This window comes from Eleginops maclovinus, chromosome 6 (assembly GCF_036324505.1).
Source record: "Eleginops maclovinus isolate JMC-PN-2008 ecotype Puerto Natales chromosome 6, JC_Emac_rtc_rv5, whole genome shotgun sequence".
Lineage (NCBI taxonomy): Eukaryota > Metazoa > Chordata > Actinopteri > Perciformes > Eleginopidae > Eleginops > Eleginops maclovinus.
The window spans coordinates 22253645-22278003 of record NC_086354.1 but is presented as its reverse complement, the minus strand read 5'-3'; the positions used below and the strand labels follow the sequence as shown (position 1 = coordinate 22278003).

At 41.0% G+C, this 24359-nt stretch overlaps 1 protein-coding gene and 2 non-coding genes across 4 annotated transcripts in view; all 3 read left to right on the top strand.

Moving 5' to 3' along the window:
- The window catches only part of LOC134865798 (contactin-associated protein-like 4), an 80072-nt gene that overhangs the window by 2181 nt on the left and 53532 nt on the right, over window positions 1-24359 (top strand). For both annotated transcript variants that reach the window (XM_063885530.1, XM_063885529.1), the window contains exon 2: window positions 20964-21074. In XM_063885530.1, the coding sequence (XP_063741600.1) occupies window positions 20964-21074 (111 nt within the window). The remainder of the gene's footprint in view (window positions 1-20963; window positions 21075-24359) is intronic.
- Window positions 18443-18525, top strand: trnal-uaa (transfer RNA leucine (anticodon UAA)). The gene has a single exon. It is a non-coding gene; the product is annotated as a tRNA-Leu (tRNA).
- trnal-uaa (transfer RNA leucine (anticodon UAA)) lies at window positions 20286-20368 on the top strand. Its single transcript has one exon. It is a non-coding gene; the product is annotated as a tRNA-Leu (tRNA).

Genomic DNA, 24359 nt, shown 5'->3' with positions numbered 1-24359 from the left:
GGATTGATGTGTATGTTTTACAGTCTTTTCCCTGCAGTTTCAGTCATAAAGAAGTGTCCATTATATGAGAGGTGGGTAACACTGACTTGAATATTTAATTTAGGTGGACATTAGCTTGGTTTTCTATTGGTCCTTCATTAGTTGCATCACTTTTCTGTAATTTTTCTGGTTTGGTTTTGGTTTCCACTTTTCTCGCCTGGTCTGTTTTTCTTCCCTTTCTCTCTCTGCTCTGTCTCTCTGTTTATCCCAGCCTGACCCAGAAGCACACTCATCATGCACGGACCATAAACCACAGCAGCGTATGAGTTAAGGCTGCAGATGTGGAGGCATCCCAGCCGCAGGTTGTCAGACTGAGCTTCACACCCCCCCCCCCTTGCATACAGCTCACTGTTCATTATGGAGGTGGTGGTAAATGACAACAAAGTACAAATACATATTTTAACTGCCACAGATGGTGCTCCCATCACTTGTTAGCCGGAGGACGGAATGCTGGGGTTTATGTGATGAGATTCAAGGAAGTCAGCGCGTGAAACGGATACCCGCAGGACAGAAAAGTCACTGTGCGTTTAATCGCCTTCTGATATTAACAGCAGGATACTGTCACTGTCGGTTTTGAAGTGGCTTCGTGCATGCAGATAGTGAAATTAAAGCAGAACGGTGCTCTGTTTGCAGAGACCATTATGTAACTGAAAGGTGTGATGAGGATGCTAGAAAGGAGACGTTGCTTCTGAAGAGAAATGAAGGTTAGGGCAAGTGATTTTTCGGGCAACCTGAGGGCAGCACACCAAGCTGTAAGTGTCAACCGTAAAACATTATTTCTTTATGAAGTTGATTTAAAACTTTAGAAAACATCTGATCTTACACGTCTTTCATGAAGCACATTTGGAGTCATGTTTCTTGCCAGTTGTGACACTGAACAAAACAGGGTGCTTTCACACTTTTAGTTTAGTTAATTTGGTCCGCACAAAGGGAATTATATTATGCATTGTTGCATTTCAGTTCTGGTCTGGTTCCTGGTCACACTCACTGTAGTTTTTTTTACTAAGCATTATAAGTATTATTAGACTGCGAATCAATCACATGTATGCATAATGACTGGTATGGGTACCTTTTTGTGCTGAAGGGATGGCTATAGACAGGCGCTGGATTGGAGGCTTGCTGTGGGATTGCTTTTATACACTTTTTAATGGAGTTAATGAACTGAACAAGTACAATGAGTCGGAAACAGGAAAACCCCTGTGGCAGTGCGCCGCCAGAAAGCAGCTCAAGGTTAGCTTGGAAAGGCCCATTGTGGAATTAGGGGCTCCGGGGCTGTGCTAGATGTGGCCGCCTGCCTTTATAGGAAGGACGATAAATAGGATAGAGGCTATACTCATACATGCTGATCAATTAGCCTGATTCAACATCCGTTTAGCTTTTGAAATCATGCTAAAATCACATATCTGAGTATCGTTATTTCAGAAATTCTGAGAAATTTGAATATTTCAGAATTTCTCAAAAATTAGAATATTTTCAAAATTTCTCGGAATTTTGAACATTTTCCTTTTACTTGTTCTATCTATGTTGCTGAGCTTTTTCTTGTGCGGTCATGGCCATGGGTAAAATCAGTGGGATTGGCAGGAAGTTAATCAAAACAAAGATGGCATCAGCAGAGAAAGAAATCAGAAATGCGCCGTATCGCAATATATCGTATCGCTAGACTTAGCATGTCGTAGAATCGCAAAACTATCATATCGTGGGGACCCTGATAATCCCCCCCCCCCCCTAATTGATAGTTTTATATCAAACCTGGCAATGTCCCTCACATTTTAGTTCCAGTTATGTTTGTCACAAAAAAATGAAAACTCCTTGGCACATGAAAGCATCAATAATAAAATCCAAACTGTGTGTCAGTCCCTCAGTGGAAAAGAGCAACTGCTTCTGTAACCATCTTTGCACTTTCGCTCAAAAATCATACAGTGAGAAATCCATCGTAAAGAGCAAGAGACCAATTTTTCCATTCAGAGCTGCAGAAAACAGACCCGAATCCATCGCAGCCTCGGGGCATGTTGTGCTTTGAATTAAACATGTTGGCTGTCATTATAGATCGGGTCCACAATAATACAGCCTAACCTGGTTTTGTGCTCAGAAATTCAGATTCCATTGAAAGCAAAAGAGCATCACTCCAAGTCAGGAAAAATGTTGGAGTTTCTAAGATGTCTCCTGCTATGTGAAGCTGTATTTCTTTACGCTTATTGCTAACTAAACAACACAAAACAAATGCTAACTTGTTGATGCTGAGCAGACATATTGTGTACAATGTTCATCATCTTATTTTACAACGCTAACATTTGCATTACATTTTTCCTGCACCAGAAACAGTATTACGATTTTCTGCTTGATGCTAAAGGAAAATTAGCATGCGTATTATTTTCAGTGACATATATACAAGACAAGTCTGTGTGATTGAACATTATTGACTCTGATGTAAGGAAGTAAGCTATGAACAGTACTGACAAATCTAAAAGATAGAGGAACTAGAAGACAGGTAGATAGAGGACTCCTAACATAAAACTTTGGTGCACTCAACATTTCCGGGTTCTGAGCTGGCAGCTAGAATAAAAAAGTTGTTCAGATATTACAGTCTGTTGCAACATTAAGCACTTTTTATTGCAGACTGTCCCTGCAAAACATTGAAATCCAAAACAAAACACCTGCTGCTTCCGTCTCACAGAGCAGAACCACACTGCAGTCTTTACTGAGCTCCTGCTGGGTCTCTAATTGTGCCCTCAGAAAGTTTCGGTCTCTTGTGACTTATTTTGGTCTATTTAGCTGTTTCTCAGAGCATCATTTGAGTATGCACTACAGTCTCTCTGATGCAGTCGTACATTAATTAGCGGATCCTTTGCTGTGTTGTTATGCTGCGGTTTTCTCCACTGCTTTCGGGAATCCTCCCATTGGGTACTCTAGTTCTGCTTCTGGAAAACACTACTGTTTCTGAAAGCATTAATTAAGTAGTTCAAAACATGTAAAGCTTGGTTATGTAATTCCTCTTATTTTTAACTGTACCATGTAACTGTACATGACAACGTTTCCTTTTTAGCTTTGGGGGACTTATCCATCACAGAGATTAATTAACTCTGTGATGGATCGACAAGGCCTTCATTCCCCCATGGCTGTTGTGCACTTACATAAGAAAACTGCAGCTTGAGCTTTGAGTACAGGCTAACTTTCATTAAAGAATTAGATTCCCTTAATATCCAATCCATTCCAGAAGTTTGTATCTTCAAGAGTTTCATAGTGAACTTGTTTTGTTCTTCTTAAAAAATTATCATGACGATTTAGAAACAAATTTGAACTTTTTCCGTATAATATATTTGTACTGTTTGCTTACTATGCTGTTAAAATGGCCAAATCAATGTGTTTTATGAACCTTTAAACATCACATTAGTACGGTGGCCAACAGGTTCAAACACGCTACAACGGTCCTTAACACTTTCATTAGGAGGAACGCGCTGCACTTAAAAAAAAAATGATGTAAATATAAAAACACTAATTTGCTCAAATACATGCAAATGAAGAACATTTCCTCGATATATTTGTTTTGTTTGTTTAAACCCAGCGCACTTTCAGCTCTTTTGTTTTGTTAAAGGCTGCCTCTCTGACATTTTAATGCGAGCTCCATTAAGCAACTTTACATTTACATATTACTGGTTTTATGTTGCTTTCTCTTTTCCTCACAGCTGGGCATTTAGAAAACATTCAGAAACTTGACAAATCATGCCCAGGGTTTACTAAAATCACTGCATAAACAAAATGCTCCATTACTTTTATAGAAGCATACGTTTTCGCAAACAGGACAAGTGACATGGACACACAAGTTCACAGTTCACACACAGTTCACACGCATGCACGCACGCACACACACACGTACTAAGGAAGAGAAATATCCAACAGCAAAAGGTGACTTAATGACCCAGAGTCATAACACCAAACCTAAAATTTGTAACACGATGTCTGTTCAAAATCCAAGATCCAATCCAAAACTGTAGCTGTGTAAATATGAAGCTGCAGAAGGATGTCTTTGCCTCTGTGTTGAACATGCTACAAGGTAAACTGGTGTGTTCGTCTGTGTGTGTGTGTGTGTGTGTGTAGGTTAAACTTCCCACTGTAGGTTGAAATTAATTGGATTGGCCCAGGGTGCTTTATGCAAACATGAGGTTAAAGTGTATGTAAGCACATTAATATGAAGATTTAGCTGCCTGGAGTGAAAGAGACACGTCTGACCTGCTGTTTAACACACTAATATTTCTCTGCAGAGGAGAAGACACCCCCCCCCCACCCCCCCACCCCCCCGAACCGCCCACATCCGTTTGCAGTACTTCTTCAGGCTGAGGCTGCAAATTAGAAAGTATTCCCAGTGTACAATTCTTGCTTTAGTGTAGTATGGTGGTCAGAAAGCAGAGGACGTAATGCACATTAAAGCTCCTCAGTGTGTGTTTACAAGATTAGAGGAAGATTAAAACGGCAAAGAAGATGAGGCTGGCTGTATGGAAAGGGAATTAAAAGAAGATGAGGCTGGCTGTATGGAAAGGGAATTAAAAGAAGATGAGGCTGGCTGTATGGAAAGGGAATTAAAAGAAGATGAGAAAACTTTACTGATACACAAATTCAGGTACAATTAAATTAATGGACTTAAAAAATGGAGAATGGATATTTAAAATAGGATAGTCAAAACAAAAATGAATGCTTAGTATGTGAACATATAGTTGCATATTAATATTTCTATGAATACATATTACAAATAAGCACATTTTTCTACCTGCCTGGTTAAATGAGGGTTAAACATGAACTGGCTCAAGGGATCTAGGATCAGTTAAAGATATGTATGTTGCGATGTTTATAAAGCAAATTACTAAGAGAATTATTGATTATTAAAGAATGTACTTCCTCAAACCAATATAATGTCCTTCTGCGGTTTATACCCAGAAAAGCCCTCCCATTGATCGTCATTCACTAAATAATCGTGCATGAATTCTCTCTGCACGGTTTTTGGGCCACGGGCAAGGTCTGACTGAAGCAGTTTATCACAGGGAAAGGAAGGAGCTAAAACAGATCCTGAGAGGTATGATGTTTGTGTTTCTTCCTTCACAATAACTCAGCATCTGTGTGGAAGCAAAGGGGCAGTTTTATTCCAAAAGCCTGCTGATTAGATTTGGGAGGGAAGAAGTACCAGCTGTGTTATTATTAAAGCAATTAAAGACGTGGTGCAGGAATGAGCCCTAAAATCTGGGAATGAGTTAGCATTTAGCCACTCCCTGCTCCATCGTCAGGGCTTTTTGAACGTGTTTTTGTACATAATGTCTGAAATGAAGGATGAGGTTAAGCTCAAGTTTTGTTTTACAACCCAAAATATGTCAGTAAATACCCAGTGAATTTAAAAACGGCGGTTGCTAACAAGTGAAAACATTGGCAGCTAATCGTCATCATGCCAAACATTAGCCGCCTTTAGCTTAGCGGCGGTGACGTGAAGTCATGTGACCGTGCTGTAGTTCCTTTATTGCATTGTGCTTGGCATGGCAGGGAAATATCACATTGCTTTATCGACGAAAGAGCCCCTGCTAACTTCCAAGCAGACCTACAATAACACTCCATCGCTGCACCACTTTAAATGGAAGGTAGAACAAATGGCTTCTTATCTGTCTAAAGTTGACCTGTACAAAACAAGGTCAAGTTATGAAAAATACACTGCTCATCCTCATCTATTTAACTAATGCTAGGTTGCTCAGTCGTTCCTCCTTTTCTTCTCCCTCAGTCTTCCTTGAAGTGTTTATTTCCCGCCTGAGCTGATTTAGAGCCACTGGAGTGAGTGCTAATCATAGCCTAATGGCAGATAATATCAGTTACTCTAAATTGCTTTTAATCCTAGCCTAATGACCGATAAAACTCCTACTGTGCCTTTGTGCGGATTAGCATTTCAAAAAAACTTTTACCCTAACTCCTGGGTGTTAAGATGATAGCGGCTCACTGGTTCCTCTGAGTCACAGGATTCCCGAACCTCCTTGAGGAAAGAAATTTAAAATCTGGTATCAAACAGCGTCCTGTCATGCCTCAAAGTCAAATGCTGAGTTTGAAGTTCTTCGGGAGTGAGATGTTTTGTCAGGTCAAAATTAAATTAATTTATATTCAGACAGGTTCTCGTTCCTGCATGACACTAAGAGGTAGACATTCATTTTTAATCCTTGATCTTGTCAATAGTGTTTCCTCTGATGATTTGGTTATTAACATATTTGCAGATGAAGGGATTCAATGGAGGCTTAGTGGCACATTCAGGGGTGCCATTCCCCGCCCAATGAAGGCTGTTGGGACTCCTTTTATTTGAACTATGGAGGGTAATATTGAGAGGTGCTTGATTAAATCCCTGAGCTCATGAAATATGCCTCATCTGTTCCAGGATTAATCTGGTAAAGAAACTCTTAAGAGGGTGAATATTCAGCCAATCTCAGGTCCCGCATTGCCCCGTGTTGTAGGAATTTATTGCTTCCCAGTGAGCTCGTTGTTTGCACTGAGAAGAGCATTAAACCTCTGGACATAAACTATTGAAATTCCCAGTAAGCGTCCCGGTCCTCTGTGATTCATGAGAGGGCAGCATCAGTGAGGGGAAAATGAGCAATAGGGAAAGTAGCTGAGGATAAATCCACTTCATATTTCTCCTTTAGTGTCATTTATGGAAATGTGTGCAGGCAAAGTGGCGGGAGCAGAGGAAGTCAAGGATACAGAGCCAGTAGTCATGAATCTGTATACAGCATTAACTCACAAACAGGTAATTGGGGAGCAGTCCATCCGTTTCATATCTGGACCGTTTTATTCCAATTACCCCAGAGGAAATGTGGCTGCCTAAAATAATTATATTTAAGTGGCCCTTTTATGCTGTTTGTGGATTCCCTTTCCTGTAGTGTGTTATATACAGTATGATTGCGTGCATGTAAATGGTCTGCAAAGGCTAAAATCCCAAAGTTCCTTCCATAGGGGGTTTCTCTCCCACACAATGCCTCCATTGGACTCCTTTGTTTACTTCCATTACATAGTAACATCACTATGTAACACACACATTTCTATTGGCTGCGCTCCAACACTGTACGTGGGGCGGGACATCTCTAAGCAGTTGACCAATCACAACAGAGCCGGGCAGCCAACCCATTTAGAGCAGACTGGACTCTGGTTTCAGACAGAGGGTGAAAAGAGGTGCTGCAGTACGGGCAGTAGGAGAAAAATAAACAGCTTTTTGGACATTAAAGCATGGAGACATGTCCCAGGAGAGACACAAAATACTGATATGAGCCTGAAATAATATACACTAATACAGATGATACCATCTGCAGTGTTCATGATGGTTTTTTACTGCTGTGTCTGTTAACAGGAAAGGAAAGATGCATTCATATCTTAGATGTTTTATTATAAGCTATGGTTTAAAGTTATGGTAGCTTCAACAACTAGCAAGCTGCTGTTCCAATTTCGCCATTAACTCCACATTGGGCTACAGAGAGAAAGACAGGTGGTGTCGCCGAGCTCTGGAGACACGGACCGCTGCAGGAATTGTAATGTCACATTTTCGTATGTCCTCCACACATTAGAATAATAAGTTTCACCTTCAAAATCTGAAAAAGTTGCCCCTTTAATTATGTGACTGTGGAACTCTGCATTATTCAACGTTTCTGCAGTTTAATTGTCTAATATCTGTCTTCTGCATCAGTGCATCTACATAACTTTATGCCTACCAGTCCAGCCTCCACTCAAATGGGTGCTGATCACAGCTTAATGCTGTCACTGCTGTGTATTTCTTATGAAGTCAGTTGAGCCTGACCACATCTCTGCAGACTGCTGATGAGAAGAAGCAGAGCTGGTCAGTTTGCATTAGAGAGGAGGAGAGAGCTGAGTCAGTGGCCATTAAAAAAGAAAGTCTATGGCTGAATTTCAACTCAACAAGACAGAGTTTAACCTGAGCTAAGCATGTTCAGGTGAGAGAGGAGGCAGTAGTAAAAAAGAAACAAACTATATTTACTTAAAAACTGAGCTGTACAATTTTAAAGTACATTGTTGAAGCCAATATTGTACTTTTTACTCCGCTAAATTGATCTGACATCTTTGGTAACTAGTCTCAGATTCAGATAATAGAAACATTAACATATCATCAGTACAGGTAAAGATATCCAGGAGCAGTATATCTAAAGTAATCCACCTTTACCAACTGTAAGAAGCACATACATGCATCAATAATGATAATACAGCAGTGTAATTCAACGTTCTTTAATGTTGGTTCTTTTAGGCTAAAGGACTCTGGTTTCAGACACAGGTTGAAAAGAGGTGCTGCAGCACAGGCAGTATGAGAAAAATAAAGAGCTTTTTGAACATTAAAGCATGGAGACATGTCCCAGTAGAGGAAGAAAATACAAATATGAATCCTGAAAATTGGCATAATAGGGCAACTTTAATAGATGTTTTACAAATGTGTATTACTTTATGACAATTTCTGATTACTTCTTCCAACACGGACTACAGGGGAAGGGAAGAAATGAGGATGAGGAGGATGAGGAGAATTGAAGGTGGAGACGAGAAGGTAGAGGAATATAAAGTATGAGAGGATAACGTGTAGGGGTCAGAGTCTGCAGGCTGTCTGCTCCTAGTATTCCCTCTGTGCTCCTCACAACTGCACTGACATTTTATACCGCCTTACCCATTTTATCCCTCAGTGGCTTTGCAGTGTGTGTTTGTGTGCCACCATCTGCCTTCTGCATGCACAGCCTTACATCTTAGGGATTGTTTGCAGAGGAGGAAAGCAGGTATAGGGAGGAAAGTTAGAGAAGGAGTTAATATAAGGAGTTCAGTAGGAAGAGTCGAAAGTTCAACAGAGGAAACAAACCGGGTGAAAAAAGTTGATACTGTCCTGGAGGAACTAAGAGATTTTCCTTCAGATAATTTAGCCGTTTCCTTCCGTCTGTTTCCCTGCAGTGACATCCTCAACATGCCTTTACAATTTCACCTCCCGCTGACTTTTCAGTGTGTGTACCTAAGTGTGTTTGTATGTTCATCGTTCAGTTTTGCTGAGCTCTGCAAGCTGTGGGTTTTTGCACGACTGCACTGGTATTAATATTAATGCCTGACCCATAAAACTGCGATTCTAGTGATATTTGAACTGTGAAATAACAGCCTTTTTTAAACTGGGATCTTCTATGTTTTCCTCTGATGCTGCTCTCAGTCAATGAAACAAAGACTGAGATTATTAAAGTAAAGACCAAAGTGGATTTATGTCGGGTATTTGTACTTTATTACTTCATTTGCAGTGATAGAGAGGCTACCTCCCATTATGTGTAAGCTTTAGAGCATACAAGATGTATTGTACAGACATGTTTTCATACATTTCCTACTGTTAACACAACATTTAACCACTGAATTAGATAAAAATGAAAAATTATGACGAATCAAACCTTGCCTTACGACCTAAAGAACCATAAACCTAGGGGCAAAGAAAACCAAGCTGTAAAAATAGTGAGTTATATATCATATAATTCTCGGGGTCTTGTTCTCGAGTGAGGGAACAATGGAGCGTGAGATGGGCCGGAGAATCGGAGCAGCGGGAGCGGTACTGCAGTCGGCTTTACCGCACCGTTGTGACGAAAAGAGAGCTGGGCCAGAAGGCAAAGCTCTCTGTCTACAGGGCCATCTTCGTTCCTACTCTCACCTATGGCTCATGAAGGATGGGTCATGACCGAAAGAACGAAATCGCAGATTCAAGCGGCCGAAATGGGATTTCTCCGCAGGGTGGCTGGCATCTCCCTTAGGGATAAGGTGAGAAGTTCAGTCATCCGGGAGGGACTCGGAGTAGAACCGCTGCTCCTTCGCGTTGAAAGGAACCAGTTGAGGTGGTTCGGGCACCTAGTGAGGATGCCACCTGGGCGCCTCCCTAGGGAGGTGTTCCAGGCACGTCCAGCTGGGAAGAGACCGAGGGGTAGACCTAGGACCAGGTGGAGGGATTATATCTCTTCACTGGCCTGGGAGCACCTTGGAATCCCCCAGTCATAGCTGGTTGATGTGGCCAGGGAAAGAAGTTTGGGGCTTCTGCTACCTCCGCGACCCTGACGGATAAGCGGGAGAAGATGGATGGATGGATGGATAATTACATGCCATCATGCCCCAATCTGTACATAATGTTGTGACAGGGGGCAATAGTTAAGGGATCAGTCTGTAATGACAGTAAATCCCCACCCACTACGTTCTGCACTTAACATTTAACCTGAATGAAAGAGAAAAATACATAATGTTCCAACAAGGATTTATTCTGTCTTTATCAACCGTGTGTGAACAGATGTGCTGTAACTCCTCAGGGAGCAGGGTGTAGCTGCAGGAGGCTCTCAGGTCTGCACCGGTCATATCCCAACAGCGTGATGTATTATATCCCAGCACTACAAAACAATTGGATTTCTGTAAAGTGCATTAACGAAACACGGAGATAAAACGCTCCATGCTCTTTCAGAAGATTACATTTAAGGCGGGCAGGGAAATAAATGTGTGTTGTTCTGGAGCGATGCCACCCACTGTACGATCCTCTGCTCCCAAACTACCAGCATGTTTCTGACAGGAAGTGCAGTCTAGTGTAAGAAATGGCCGCACGATTGGAAAAATGACTCATTGAGATGATATTGCAATTAAGATATGATAAAAAATTTCAGAGGGATTGTTCATGTTTGCATCATTATTCTAATTTATCGTTGAAAAAGATACCATTATGATCATGTTGTGATTTTTACCCAACAAATATGCATTGTTTTGTCTCCAAAACACAATTTGTAGGGAGGGATTTCTTTACAGCTCTACAATACACCCTTCAAAATGGTATTTTAACACTAATTGAGCCTTTATATTAAATATTGTGAACATTTCACTAAGCCATATTGCACATTTGATAACAATTTTGCAGCCCTAGTGTCATTTACTTTGTCAGTTTAGGTGCTACCTGGTATAGATGTTGTTTTCTGAAAGGCCTCTCTGTCGATTCAGGATTTTCAAATGACTGAAGTTTGATCACAAAACTTACTATTCCATCAGATCATTGAAGAAAACCGCCAAGCTGTGATAGGAAAAAATCTGCCACGATATCCTGTGTTCCTACCCGATACCCTACAGTAATTGGGGTCTTTCCTGAATTTTACCCCCCCCCCCGCTTTCCTTTATTAAACTGCAGGGAGGTTCAGTAGTTCAGAGTAAAAGTGCAGCATTAAAAGCCGCTCTCCACAACTTCTGAAAGTTAAAGAAGTGTCAGCAGGATCCTTTGTGTTTCCAGCCTCAGGAGAAGCTGAGTGGCAGGAGACATGAAATTATCTGCAGAGAAGTTTTTTAACTTCTGACGTCTCCAGAGGAAGGACGGCTGCAAGGAAACCAGTTGATGCTGTGGCTGCTGCTCCCTGTTGTGGTTTAGTGAAAAAGGCCACACACACACACACACACACACACACACACACACACACACACACATCTATGTCCTGTGGATCGTTTATCACACTCAATGTAACTGAAGCAGCAGTGAGAGTTTCCTGGTCTGCTTATCAGTGCCCAGAAGTCATGTGACTACTTTTAAAGTGTCAGGAGCCACAGTTTCTACAGTTTTTTCTACACTGTAATTCCCTGAACTGAAGCAGTGGTGTGTTTTTGTCTCCCCCCGGCCGAGTGTCCCATTTATTTTAATGTTCCACTTCTGAAATAAATTAGTTATGCTGAGCTGCCTGGATTTTTTTTTAGTGTGTGTGCTTTTTTCCTGAATGATGGAGGAGAATGACTTCCTTCGGAGATGTGTTGATGTTTTCAATTAGGAGGCAAATACTTTCAAATCACTCACTTACTGCAGCAGGTGATACTTTATGATACATCCCTCTGGAGCCATTAGTACAAGATGTGTCGCCTGCAGCCTTCCCTGTAAATCTACATAATTGTGACAGAGATTTTGATTGACAGCGAGTGTTTTGGGCTTCAGCAGCGTTTGTACTGAGCTCTGGTGCAACATCATCAAGGGGGTTCAGCTCTTCTTGTGTTTATGTGCGATTAACCAGGCAGTGTAAAGATGAAGAGATTTGAAATGCTGCTGGCACTGTTTTTGATCGGTTCATTTGGTAGATGTCTGTCTCAAACACTGCCATCGCCTTTGTAGTGTTAGCTGCATCAGGGAGTCGATCTGATCACGGTACACATGCATTAATTGTATAAACGACCCATCAGAATATTACAGATCTTTGGACACCTAGGAGAAGGCTTTTAATTTGACTCTTTTCTCTCGCTTGAGGTTTTCTACTGCCAAACGATCTTCGGATTGCACTGGTTGCATATTTGAAGTACAGAGAGGCACAAATAACATATTATTTATACATATTACTTAAGTCTTCAAGGAAGACTGGTATGTTTCAAAGGAAGAGTTTCATTGAAACATCAACACCTCTAAAATGAACTACTTAACATCTTAATTTCAACCATACAAATTCAGAAGACGAATCAAAAACATTCAGAATTGGCAATCAATCTTTGTCTAGTGCGTATTTACTAAAATTAAGCAAAAGTGGGAGAAGTACTCAGATCTTGTACTTGAGTAAAAGTAGAAGTACTCAGATCTTGTACTTGAGTAAAAGTAGAAGTACTCAGATCTTGTACTTGAGTAAAAGTAGAAGTACTCAGATCTTGTACTTGAGTAAAAGTAGAAGTACTCAGATCTTGTACTTGAGTAAAAGTAGAAGTACTCAGATCTTGTACTTGAGTAAAAGTAGAAGTACTCAGATCTTGTACTTGAGTAAAGTAGAAGTACTCAGATGTTGTAATTGAGTAAAAGTAGAAGTACTCAGATCTTGTACTTGAGTAAAAGTAGAAGTACTCAGAACTTGTACTTGAGTAAAAGTAGAAGTACTCAGATCTTGTTCTTGAGTAAAAGTAGAAGTACTCAGATCTTGTACTTGAGTAAAAGTAGAAGTACTCAGATCTTGTACTTGAGTAAAAGTAGAAGTACGCAGATCTTGTACTTGAGTAAAAGTAGAAGTACTCAGATGTTGTACTTGAGTAAAAGTAGAAGTACTCAGATCTTGTACTTGAGTAAAAGTAGAAGTACTCAGATCTTGTACTTGAGTAAAGGTAGAAGTACTCTGATCTTGTATTTGAGTAAAGGTAGAAGTACTCAGATCTTGTACTTGAGTAAAAGTAGAAGTACTCAGATCTTGTACTTGAGTAAAAGTAGATCTTGTACTTGAGTAAAAGTAGAAGTACTCAGATCTTGTACTTGAGTAAAGTAGAAGTACTCAGATGTTGTAATTGAGTAAAAGTAGAAGTACTCAGATGTTGTAATTGAGTAAAAGTAGAAGTACTCAGAACTTGTACTTGAGTAAAAGTAGAAGTACTCAGATCTTGTACTTGAGTAAAAGTAGAAGTACTCAGATCTTGTACTTGAGTAAAAGTAGAAGTACTCAGATCTTGTACTTGAGTAAAGTAGAAGTACTCAGATGTTGTAATTGAGTAAAAGTAGAAGTACTCAGATGTTGTAATTGAGTAAAAGTAGAAGTACTCAGAACTTGTACTTGAGTAAAAGTAGAAGTACTCAGATCTTGTACTTGAGTAAAAGTAGAAGTACTCAGATCTTGTACTTGAGTAAAGGTAGAAGTACTCTGATCTTGTACTTGAGTAAAAGTAGAAGTACTCAGATCTTGTACTTGAGTAAAAGTAGAAGTACTCAGATCTTGTACTTGAGTAGAAGTAGAAGTACTCAGGTCTTGTACTTGAGTAAAGTAGAAGTACCAGAGTGTAGGAATACTCTGTCACAGTAAAAGTATTCTAAATGTTCCTCCAGTGAAAGTAGAAAGTACTCTCCTCTAAATGTACTTAAAGTAGCGACAGTAAAAGTAGTCATTGTCTGATTGGTCCATTTCAGAATAATATCTCTGATATGTTTTATAATGATTGATCATTAAAGTGTTCTCAGAGCTGGTAAAGGTGCAGCTAGTTTGAATGGCTTTGTATACTGCAGGGTAGCTGCTGGATTTACTGCAGGTGAACTAAAGTCTGATTTAAGGGCTGATTATATTTCACATCATTTATCCTAATCTGCCTAGCAACTAAAGGTATTAAATAAATGAAGTGGACGAAAAGTACACCATTTACCTCTGAATTGCAGTGAAGAAGTAGCATCAAATGTAAATACTAAAGTAAAGTACAAGTGTCTTAAAATTTTACTTAAGTACAGTACTTAAAATCACTCAGATTATAAACTGCATTAAATACCTTGGTGAGGTCTATATGCAGTTGCAGTGTGGATTAGCCATGTGACGGTGTGAGGCATGATCAGATTCTCTCACCCTGTGCTATTAATTATGTGTGAAAGCGATGCTAATTAAACTAGCGGAGGAGAGCTCCTGCCATGTCCTTACCTTCAGGGTATTAGTTAGCACGGTGCGCTGCTCTGCATTTCAATTAATCAATTAACAAGTCGGGCCACAGGCAGCTCCAGAACAGATAGTCGCTGCTGGTGAATAATTCAGCTGCTTTAATCAGCTTGTTCTATCTATCACAGCCCGAATATATATCGAACATGGTGTATGATTTAAATGCTATAACAACATGTAAGTGTTATTTGGATTTAATGTTCATTTTTATAGCTGATGCATGCTGTCACAGATGATTTAATGAGGTCATTATTCCTGTTTTTCTCAATCGTTTCAGTCTAGTTAACACTGTGGTGAAGAACTGTCAATGTGTTAGTTACTGTAACTGAACCATTAGCGCTCTGTGTCAATCATTTTTTATAATGAAAGCATTCATTTGAACTTTGCATTTGTAGCTTGTGATGATGCATCTTCCACTTTCACAGTATTCTACTTTGTTTAAGTTTCTTTATTGGTTCTTAGGCAGTTACTTTAACAAAAATGGGGCGAAGCCTGCGAGCTAGTTCAGGCAGTCAACTCGAGCACTAATGATACGTTCGCACATAATGCCCCTCGTCCCTCTTGCAACCAACCAAACACAGTCTCCTAATCTGGCGCTCTATTTAAGATGTTGGATCCGCCTGCCTCGATAATGCTGCTGCTGCTACTACTGCTGTTTCCACGCTGCTGATGTGTTCACCTGACTGCCGCTGCTGCTCCTTCTGCGTTCACGTTGGCGATGCTCGTCTGCCCCACCACCACCCCAGCTTCCTCCCCAGCGTCCATCTGTAGGCTTGGGGGTTAGTTATCTAATCATCACTCAATGTTCCACTTTAATATGTGGAGTGATGAGCCTAGACGCCAAACTCAAACTATATACTGTTTCTAATAAACATATCAATGAAACATGTGAGTTGTCTGACTGAAATGTCCTTATTAAATAAACTGTTAACTTATTAGCAACCAGTAAGCTAACACATGTATTTCAGCTCTCATAGCTAACTTCTTAAGAGAGCCTTTTTCTGTCTTTCAGTTTATATTCATGCACAAAATGTCATGGTTATAGGGTTTTGTTAGTTTTATTTTGAAATGTATCTTCCTCCTTGTGTCTTGTCTGGTCTTACTTGCTGTGTTTTACCTCCTGTGTCTGATTGTCTCATTGTGATCACCTGTTGCCCTCGTGTTTCTCCTCCCCTCCCCAGCTGTGTCTTGTCCTGTGATTACCCTTCTGTGTATTTAGTCTTGTCTTTTACTCCTTGTTCGTTCGTCGTCGCTTTTCCCCAGAGTTAGTCCTGATGTCTTGCCGTCTTCGTGTTTGTCCTTCCTCATGCTCCCCGGTTTGTTCAGCTTAAGTTCGGTCTTGTTTTTTCATTGTCATCGGCTTTTTTGTTAATGAACGCTCGCTTTCTGTTGAGAAACCTTTTGATTATTTTGACTGCACTTGGGTCATATTTAATTTACCCCACCCTGAAACTAAATGAAACTTGAAAATGAAAGAAGACTTAAGTAAACAACACAATACAGGCTAGCGCTAGCATGTTCCCCGTTAATAGCATGTTAGGGGTTAATAGTACGTTAGCAGTTAGCTCACCAGCTGCAGCAGATCATCAACAAGCCTTAGTAATAATAACTATGTCCCAAGCTTCTATTTTTCACTATTGCCCTTATAGACTAATCAATCGATCAAATAGTAATACTTGTAAGTACATAAGTAATGAAAAATAATCCTAAATTGCTTTGCTAACTTGTTGTTTAGCAAAAAGACATTTTCCCAGTTGGCCCAGAGATAAATTGAAGCAAAATATGTAACGTATTAATAGATGATCTTTATCACGGTGGTGGATGTTTTCCCTCTCTGCACAGACTTATGTATTATTAATACACCACATAAACAAGTTACACAAACCACTGTATTTATATTCCTTCAATACTTCCTAGCCGTATCTCTTCGGGTCAAACTGGAGGTAGAAGTTGTGCAGATTACTAAAAAGGAACATTTACAACTGGAGGATGATTGTTAGTGCTGTGGAGCAAAAGACAACCATGGCCGGAGCCTCATTATCCTGCTTACTGCTGCATGCTCTGAATGGATAAAGAAGTGGGCTGGGCTCACACTGAGCAGCACTGAACTCTGGGTTTGTGGGGCTTTACAGAGTACTGAAGTGCAGGACCTTCTGTTCACTGCTGTTTGCTGAGGTGATGGATGGAGCTCATCGTCATTCAGGGTCTGCAGCTCGGTCACGGACTCTGTGGACACTTTGTTATTCAGTAAAACAGTAAAGAAGTGGACAATGCAGGTGAATGAGCCATGGCCTCGACTCTGTCATTTGTTCACCAGAGGAAGGAGGAAGGCCTGTTCTTCAAGACAAACATTTGCCTCTGTGTCCCAAATCGCCTCTTCTCCTCCTGTTTTACCTCCTGTAATTGCATCTGAAGTGCTTTTATCCTTAAGCAAAACAGCTCTCAAGTTACTTGTTTTATTCTCCATATCAAACCTTCTAGTGTCACAGAAAGTGTACTAAGGCTCGGACATCTTCAAAAATATGCCTGAAATGTAAAAGCCAGGAGTTTGTCCTCCACTGGACGTCAAATCTGACAGAAATAGAAAGGAGGAGCGTTTGTTTTTGTGTAAAGGATGAAGGAGCAGTTTAATATTCAGGAAGGATCTCTGTTCTACACAGCCGGGGTCAGTGTCGAGGTTCAGTGGCTGCAGAGTCCAGCAGGTATTCAACATTTAGCTCCACTTCCCTCTGAGCGCTCTGTGTGTTTGCTCCACTGGCCACAATGTCAGGGACATCAGCTCTTAAACGGCAAAAACCTGCCCGATGTTTTCAAACCGCTCCGCTCCCTCTCTCTGGTGAGTGTTCCCTCACCACACATTATCTCCTCAGGGATTACCGCACTCGACCTTGGAGAGCCGTCCCTCTCATTTCACCTCTTCAGACTACTGTAATTCCCCTGCTTTTCACGCTGAGCCCCCCCCCACCCACCACCCACAGTAACAAGTGTCTGTCAGGTCAACGCCTGCAGGGATAAAGACTATCAGGAGCAGCTCCAGGGGAACACAGAGCTGCAGGCCCTCTGATGATGTGGAGCAGCTACAGCACATTTAAAAGAGTCACATTGAATATGTATGAGACTCAAAACTACTCTATTACTAATGAAGGAAATATAAAATACCAACTAAAGAGCCACTGTGACGCTCAGTCTGAGTAATGTCACTCTACATCAGGACTCTTAATGATGGCTGCCATAAGAGAGTGTCCTAAATTGTTTCCAGACTCAGTTAGTACCAGATAATTTCACCATCAGAGAGAAACTGCTCAGAGCTTCTGAGGCCAGGCTGGAGGCTGGATTGAATATTCATAAACTCTCCAAATGCATAAATGAACATTTGAAAGGCTAATTGTAGCATTTCAACATCAATAGAGCATCACAACTTCACTGTTACATCCAAACCTCATATAATGAATAGGATGGGGAGTTTAATTTGATATATTTTGATTATAGTTATGTACTTTTTTATCAACTTGTTATTTTCCTGCAACTCATAAATCACAATATCACAATATTGTCATAGTCATGGCCATTAAAACCTGGGAAATCTGTAATTTCATGTCACAAAAACTAGAGGGTGTATTTGTAGCAGTTTTGACACAAAGAAGGAGGAAGTCCGATGAGATTTTTATTGAAGTTATGATTTGTTGTGCTACTTGTGAACGACCCTTGAGTAGCCAAACAAAGTGTGAATTCAGGATAAATCATGAAAACATATGTTGATCCTTTTCAGGATCTTGTGTTAACCTGCTGTACTGAAAGACTGGAGTGTAATTTCAAATGGCTTCCTTTCACTTAGCTGACATTTAACCTGCAGATCAATGATAACACTCTGCTCCTTAGATATTGAGGCGGAAAAATGTGAAGATCCTAGCTCATTACTTAGTATTCTGTTTCACTATCTGTGCTATTCTAAACCTTGTTGAATGGTTCTTTTAATTTATTCATTACAACATCTTGCAACCAGGATGGCTGAGTGGTTAAGGCGTTGGACTTAAGATCCAATGGGCATAAGCCCTCGTGGGTTCAAACCCCACTCCTGGTAGATAAGCTGTGGATGGTGGTGGCGAAAACATATGTTTATCCTTTTTAGGATCTGTGAAAGGTCAAACTATCTGTGACCTGCAAGATGTTCTGGGCAGTGTAGTCGAAATACTTGCAGTAGCAATGCCACTGATGTGATCAAGGCAGCTCTAGAAGCTCCTTTCACACAATACAAACTCAAGCGACATAATCCAGCACCGTTGTGAAGAATGTCTCTTCTTAAATTGAGCGTCGTTCCTGTTTTAAAGACGCCCTATTATGCTTTTTTGGGGGGATTTCCCCTTTCCTATAGTGTGTTATATAGGTTTTTGTACATGGTCTGCAAAGTCTAAAATCATAATCCCGGTCTGAAACGCCCCTATGCGACTCCTTTGTTTACTTTTGTAACATAGTGACATCACTATGTAGGCAGAAAATACAAAAAATGAGCCTGAAATTGAGCATAATATGTCCTCTTGAAACAGTGAGATCATCATGGCGTGGTGGATACTGAGTGGCAGATGAAGACCTTGCGCCGCTGAGATGAAGTACACTAATGTTGACGGAGTAATGGAAGCTGAAGCGGTGTTGTCAGAGGATCAGACCGCAGCGTGAATCAGAGTAATTGGCTCTTATCTCAGCGCTGGAGAACAACATCCATTAACAGAGAGGCTTTACATGGAGGCAGCGTTAGATTGGCTGACAGAGGGGAAAGCTGTGAATGATCATTGAGCTGATGTTCATCTGTATTTATGTTTGGGGTACAATTACACTACGGGCTGCACTAACACAGTGTGTCTCATTACCGTTACAGTTTATCCGAATGATAAACGATAAGGATGGGTACAGCTGCAGGGCCCCACAAACAATTAAATACTTGCCTCAATCTTTTTATTTCACTGTACTTTTATGTAAAGATAATCAAGAGACTGTATGAACATTAGTGGGATGGAGCGGGGGACTAGCTGAACATTTTTAACTCATTTTCCACGATTAAGTTTAAAGTGCACCACAATGCAGTATATTTATGGGGTTTGATTGCAAAGAGAAGCCAATTCAAATAATAACTATTGCATTACGGTATAAAACATGACGTTTTGATTGCCGTCCATAAAGCATCATGGAGGTTCCTTCTGACAACACTGATTCGTCTCCATCAGGATCAGCCTGTAATGAGCCGGTCTGGACGCCATTCATCTTAACAACACGGCATGATTACAGCATTCATTCATCCACATTATCACACTGTTCATTCATCTACCGTGGCGCCATTACAGCTGAAGGACCTGTTTCCACCTGGGGAACATAAGACCGGCCTCTCTATGATTAGAGCCTTTCGTGTGCCAACATCCACAGACTCGACAGAGATGAAGCTGTGACAAACTTTGGATTTGATTTTGTTTCTTTGTGTGTTATTTAACGACACAATTCATTTCTTTATTGCTGATTATTTTCCCCTCTCAGAATCAGTGAGCTCACATCCTTCTGTTTTTAACAACTCAGCACTTTTTCTCCCAGACAAACAGATGGAGAATTATTATCCATCTCCAGCTGCGTCTGATATTGTGATGCCCTCAGCGTGGTCTTAACTGTCGATCTCCGAGCTGTGATTTCCACTCTGGAGAACACTTCGGACGCATGATAACACTCTGCTCCTTAGATACTGAGGCGGAAAAATGTGAAGATCCTCCTAGCTCATTACTTAGTATTCTGTTTCACTATCTGTGCTATTCTAAACCTTGTTGAATGGTTGTTTTAATTTATTCATTACAGCATCTTGCAACCAGGATGGCCGAGTGGTTAAGGCGTTGGACTTAAGATCCAATGGGCATAAGCCCTCGTGGGTTCAAACCCCACTCCTGGTAGATAATCTGTGGAAACTTTGGCTAGGGAACCGGTTGAAGTGCCACTTGAACCGGGGGTGTCCCTCCCCTGTGCATGTAGCATCCCAATAACACTAGGATGGGTTAGATGTTGACTTTTAATTTCTGACTTATTATTCTAACTCCTTCTCCATCTTCCTTTAACAATTCACACTTTTTTGTCTCCCAATGTTTTTTCTTCGGATTTCTTTTTCAAAATGTCCGATTATCACTTTCTCCTAAAAATTTCACTTTTTTTTCAAAGTTCCGACTTTCTTCTTCATCTGTGTGATCCTTTCATGCATGCTGCTTTTTCCTTTGGACAAAAAAAAAAGATAAGTGATCATTTAAAAATGTGCACGTCACTTGAATACGAAACAACAAATGTTTTGACTCGAATAAAGATCAGCTGAAACGCAATATTTGATTCTGAAGAAGCCAAAAGGTAGTACAAAAATCAGAGCCACAGTTTCTTTAAATTGCTATTTTACAAGGTCCCCTCAGATATTGCAGAATATGCATTGATCATCATGAACACCTTGTAAAGAAGAATGCGACAACTCTAATGCTTTTTTTCTGCTCTGTGATTGGTTGACAGAAGTGTGTGACAGCTCATTGGTTTCCAATCTGCCTCCATCGTCCTTCAGAAGCTCGTCTCAGCTGTCCAGCAGCCACGCGCCGGGCTTCGCCAAACTCAACAGGAGAGACGGTAAGAGCGATTTTCTGCCGCTGAGAGTGACTGAGTGAATTATAATGAATGACTGGAGGATGTTTACTAAGCGGGAACTAATCACTGGAATTTACAGCATGATTAGGCAGAATGAGACTGCAAGTGAGAACATAAAAGAGCCCAAATATGTGTATTTATTTTCACTGAGTAGGTCCCCTCAGTCTTTTGTCAATTTTTAGCATCTTTCAGCTCCTTTTTCGGGTTTTACGACATGTAAAATCACTATTTTGATTCACTCTCAGACATGTTTCCATCTGTGGCACCAGTTTTCACTGTGAAAAATCTCAAATAAAATCACTGTATGCTACCTTCCCATTTCTCAACATCATACCAACAAAGTTAGCAGTTAGCCGGTGACCACAGTGGGGTATTTAACAGCTAATCTGTCAAGGTTTGGTATCTGCACCTGCAAGAGGTCAAGCACTTTGAACAAAAAGCGAGTTTTAATTCACGAAAAATAACCAAGAAAACAAGGAAAAAATGAACATGCACACACCGGGTAACGGGAACACGAGGTACAGGAGTCCAGGGCAACCCAACAGGAACATGCACGGGTAAACGACGACCCACAAGGAGCACAAGGGAAGACAAGACACAGCTGGAGGGGGCCAAGAGAAACACAAGGGCAACAGGTGAACACAATTCGACAAACACTGGAAGACTAAAGACAGGAAGCAAAAATAGATGCAATACATTTCAAAATTAAACTAAAAATGAACAGACCGTGTCCTGTGCAAGTAAAACCAACTTTTGGTCCATTCTATCAACTTTGTATTATAATAATCACTGAGTTATCTGCTGCCAAAAGGCTTTAAAAAGTCATGTAATGCTACCACAATTAACTGGCTGAGGATATTTCTACACATGTATACAGTAGTTGGTGTATTGGATGCTAATGCCCCAGATTTGCAGGGATTAGGAGTGGGGGTGCAGCTGTTGGGAGATAAGGAGAGCTGTTTGTGTCACATTTCCTCCCCAGCTGTATTAACGGTGCAGAGCTCACACGGTTCCAGCTGTTTGCTGAGGAAATCGATGAATAAATGAACGTTTCTATTTCCTGCTGCTGGTTACAGCTCTCAGAGGAGTGGCTCTGCTTTCAGTTCATTTGCTCACCCCTGCAATACCGCCTAATAGACATATTTTCGACATGGGCTTTATCATTAAAGAGTTAGTATAACAATGCACTGTAATTAAAACTGTTTACTACACTGTGGATCTCTTGGTATCTGATTTTGTTTTTTATGAGTCTGATGGATAGTGTAGTATGCATTATCTGCAGCATCAAAGCGTATTTCCCAGGTGTGATGTGAACCATCAGGGTGGTGCTGCTGGAGATAACAGATAAAAGATGTCCAATTAAAACAAATGATGCTACTGTGGTAGTGTCGTACAACACATGTACAGAAGAGGAATATCAAATGTCTTCAAACTTCGATTGACAAGTTCAATTATTTGAAATGTATGTGTCAAGTGCAGCAAAAAGCGTCCAATTGGCACGCAACAACTTTCTTTATCTAAGACCGAAAAGTTCAAGCGCAGCAATAGCTTTAACGTGACCATGTAAAGGCGGGACATCTCTTAGAGGTTTGACCTACCGCAACAGAGCCGGCCAGCTAACCAATCAGAGCAGACTGGGCTCTGGTTTCAGACAGAGGGTGAAAAGAGGAGCTGCAGCACAGGCAGTATGAGAAAAATAAAGAGCTTTTTGAACATTAAAGCATGGAGACATGTCCCAGGAGAGGAACAAAGTACAAATATGAACCAGGAAATGAGCATAATAGGGCCGCTTTAATCCCTAATGTTAACCCGTTCTGGTTGTGTGTGGATTGCAAAGTATTGATTTACAGTACACGTGTTTGTAAACACTTGAAACTCGACTCGGGTTGTGTGTTCTTTGCTTGCAGGAGACATTCAATGGCCCCCAGCCTCCTGCGTTATTAGGCTCTCTCTGTCCATCTGACATGTTATCAGGCTGCTGGAATTACCATCGCGACTCTGTATTCTCATGCAAATGATGAGCTCTCACTCCCTGTATATAAAACACTCTGCCTGCTAGGTGCCCCTCTACTTTTCCTTTCAGCCACCTGTCCTCCTGCTCCCTTCCCTACCTGTCTCTCACTGTGACGGCTCACCCCTTCCTTGCCTTTACCATTCTGCTTGACTTTTCATTTTGCTCGTGTCTCTCTCTTTGTATGTCCTCGGTACCTGTCAGGTGGAATATCGGTGCATTATTAATGACTCAGGAGTCCTTTCTTTACTCCATCCATCCATCTTTTCTTCATAGTGAAGCTGCTGTCCAGTTCGTCAAGCTTGATCTCCCTTCGACAGTGAAGCCTAACCCTCACCTGTTACCTACACTACCTGTACTGCTCTAATAACAACAGGGGGACAAATTGAGTTGGTTTCAGGTGTCAGAGCCCTAACATAGCAAGTGGATTACTGAAGGATCAGGGAAGAAGGGTGCAGCAAACCCACCTCAAATATACTACGAAGGTATAGACTTGCGCCGTGGTTAGATAACCTGTCTCCAGCTCCTCTCCAACTTTTTATTTTGGGTCTGTTTACGCCCATTTTACACTTTTATAGTCAGGGTTTGGAGGGATACTAGGTGGAAATGAGTGACAGGTGTGCAGGTGACTGGCTATGAGACATGAAACTCTGAGGAAACCTATAGTGAACATGCAGGGAATGACAAAATCTAAAATGATCAATAATGGATGCAGTAGCTGGAAAGAGGGGAGGAGGATCCTGTGCATGAGTATGGGAGAAATCAATCATGACAGCCTCGCCATGTCAGTTATACGTGAAGGGAGCAGTGTGATGCAGTGACATATGCCTGATCACAATATGTTCATACCAGACTCATCCAAACGGTCAAAGGGCTTCCTTTCATTTGTGCTATACCTGAAATAGACGTCCAATAGGAACTGTTTGGACAAGTTGCTGCACCTCTTTTCACCCTCTGTCTGAAACCAGAGTCCAGTCTGCTCTGATTACGTAGCTGGTCGGCTCTGTTGTGATTGATCAACCCTTTAAAGATGACCCGCCTCTTAGCCTATCACGTACAATGTGTTTGAGCGCCAGTCAAGTGTTTCATAGGGATGTCCCTATGTTCCTGAAGGAAACAAAGGACGCCAATGGAGGCATTTCAGTCAGGGGGGGAGTGTGTGGGCGAGAAACTCCATCTGGAGGACACAAATATAGCCTTTGCAGACAATTTACACACACCAAAACCTAAACAACACACTATCTGGAAAGGGAAAA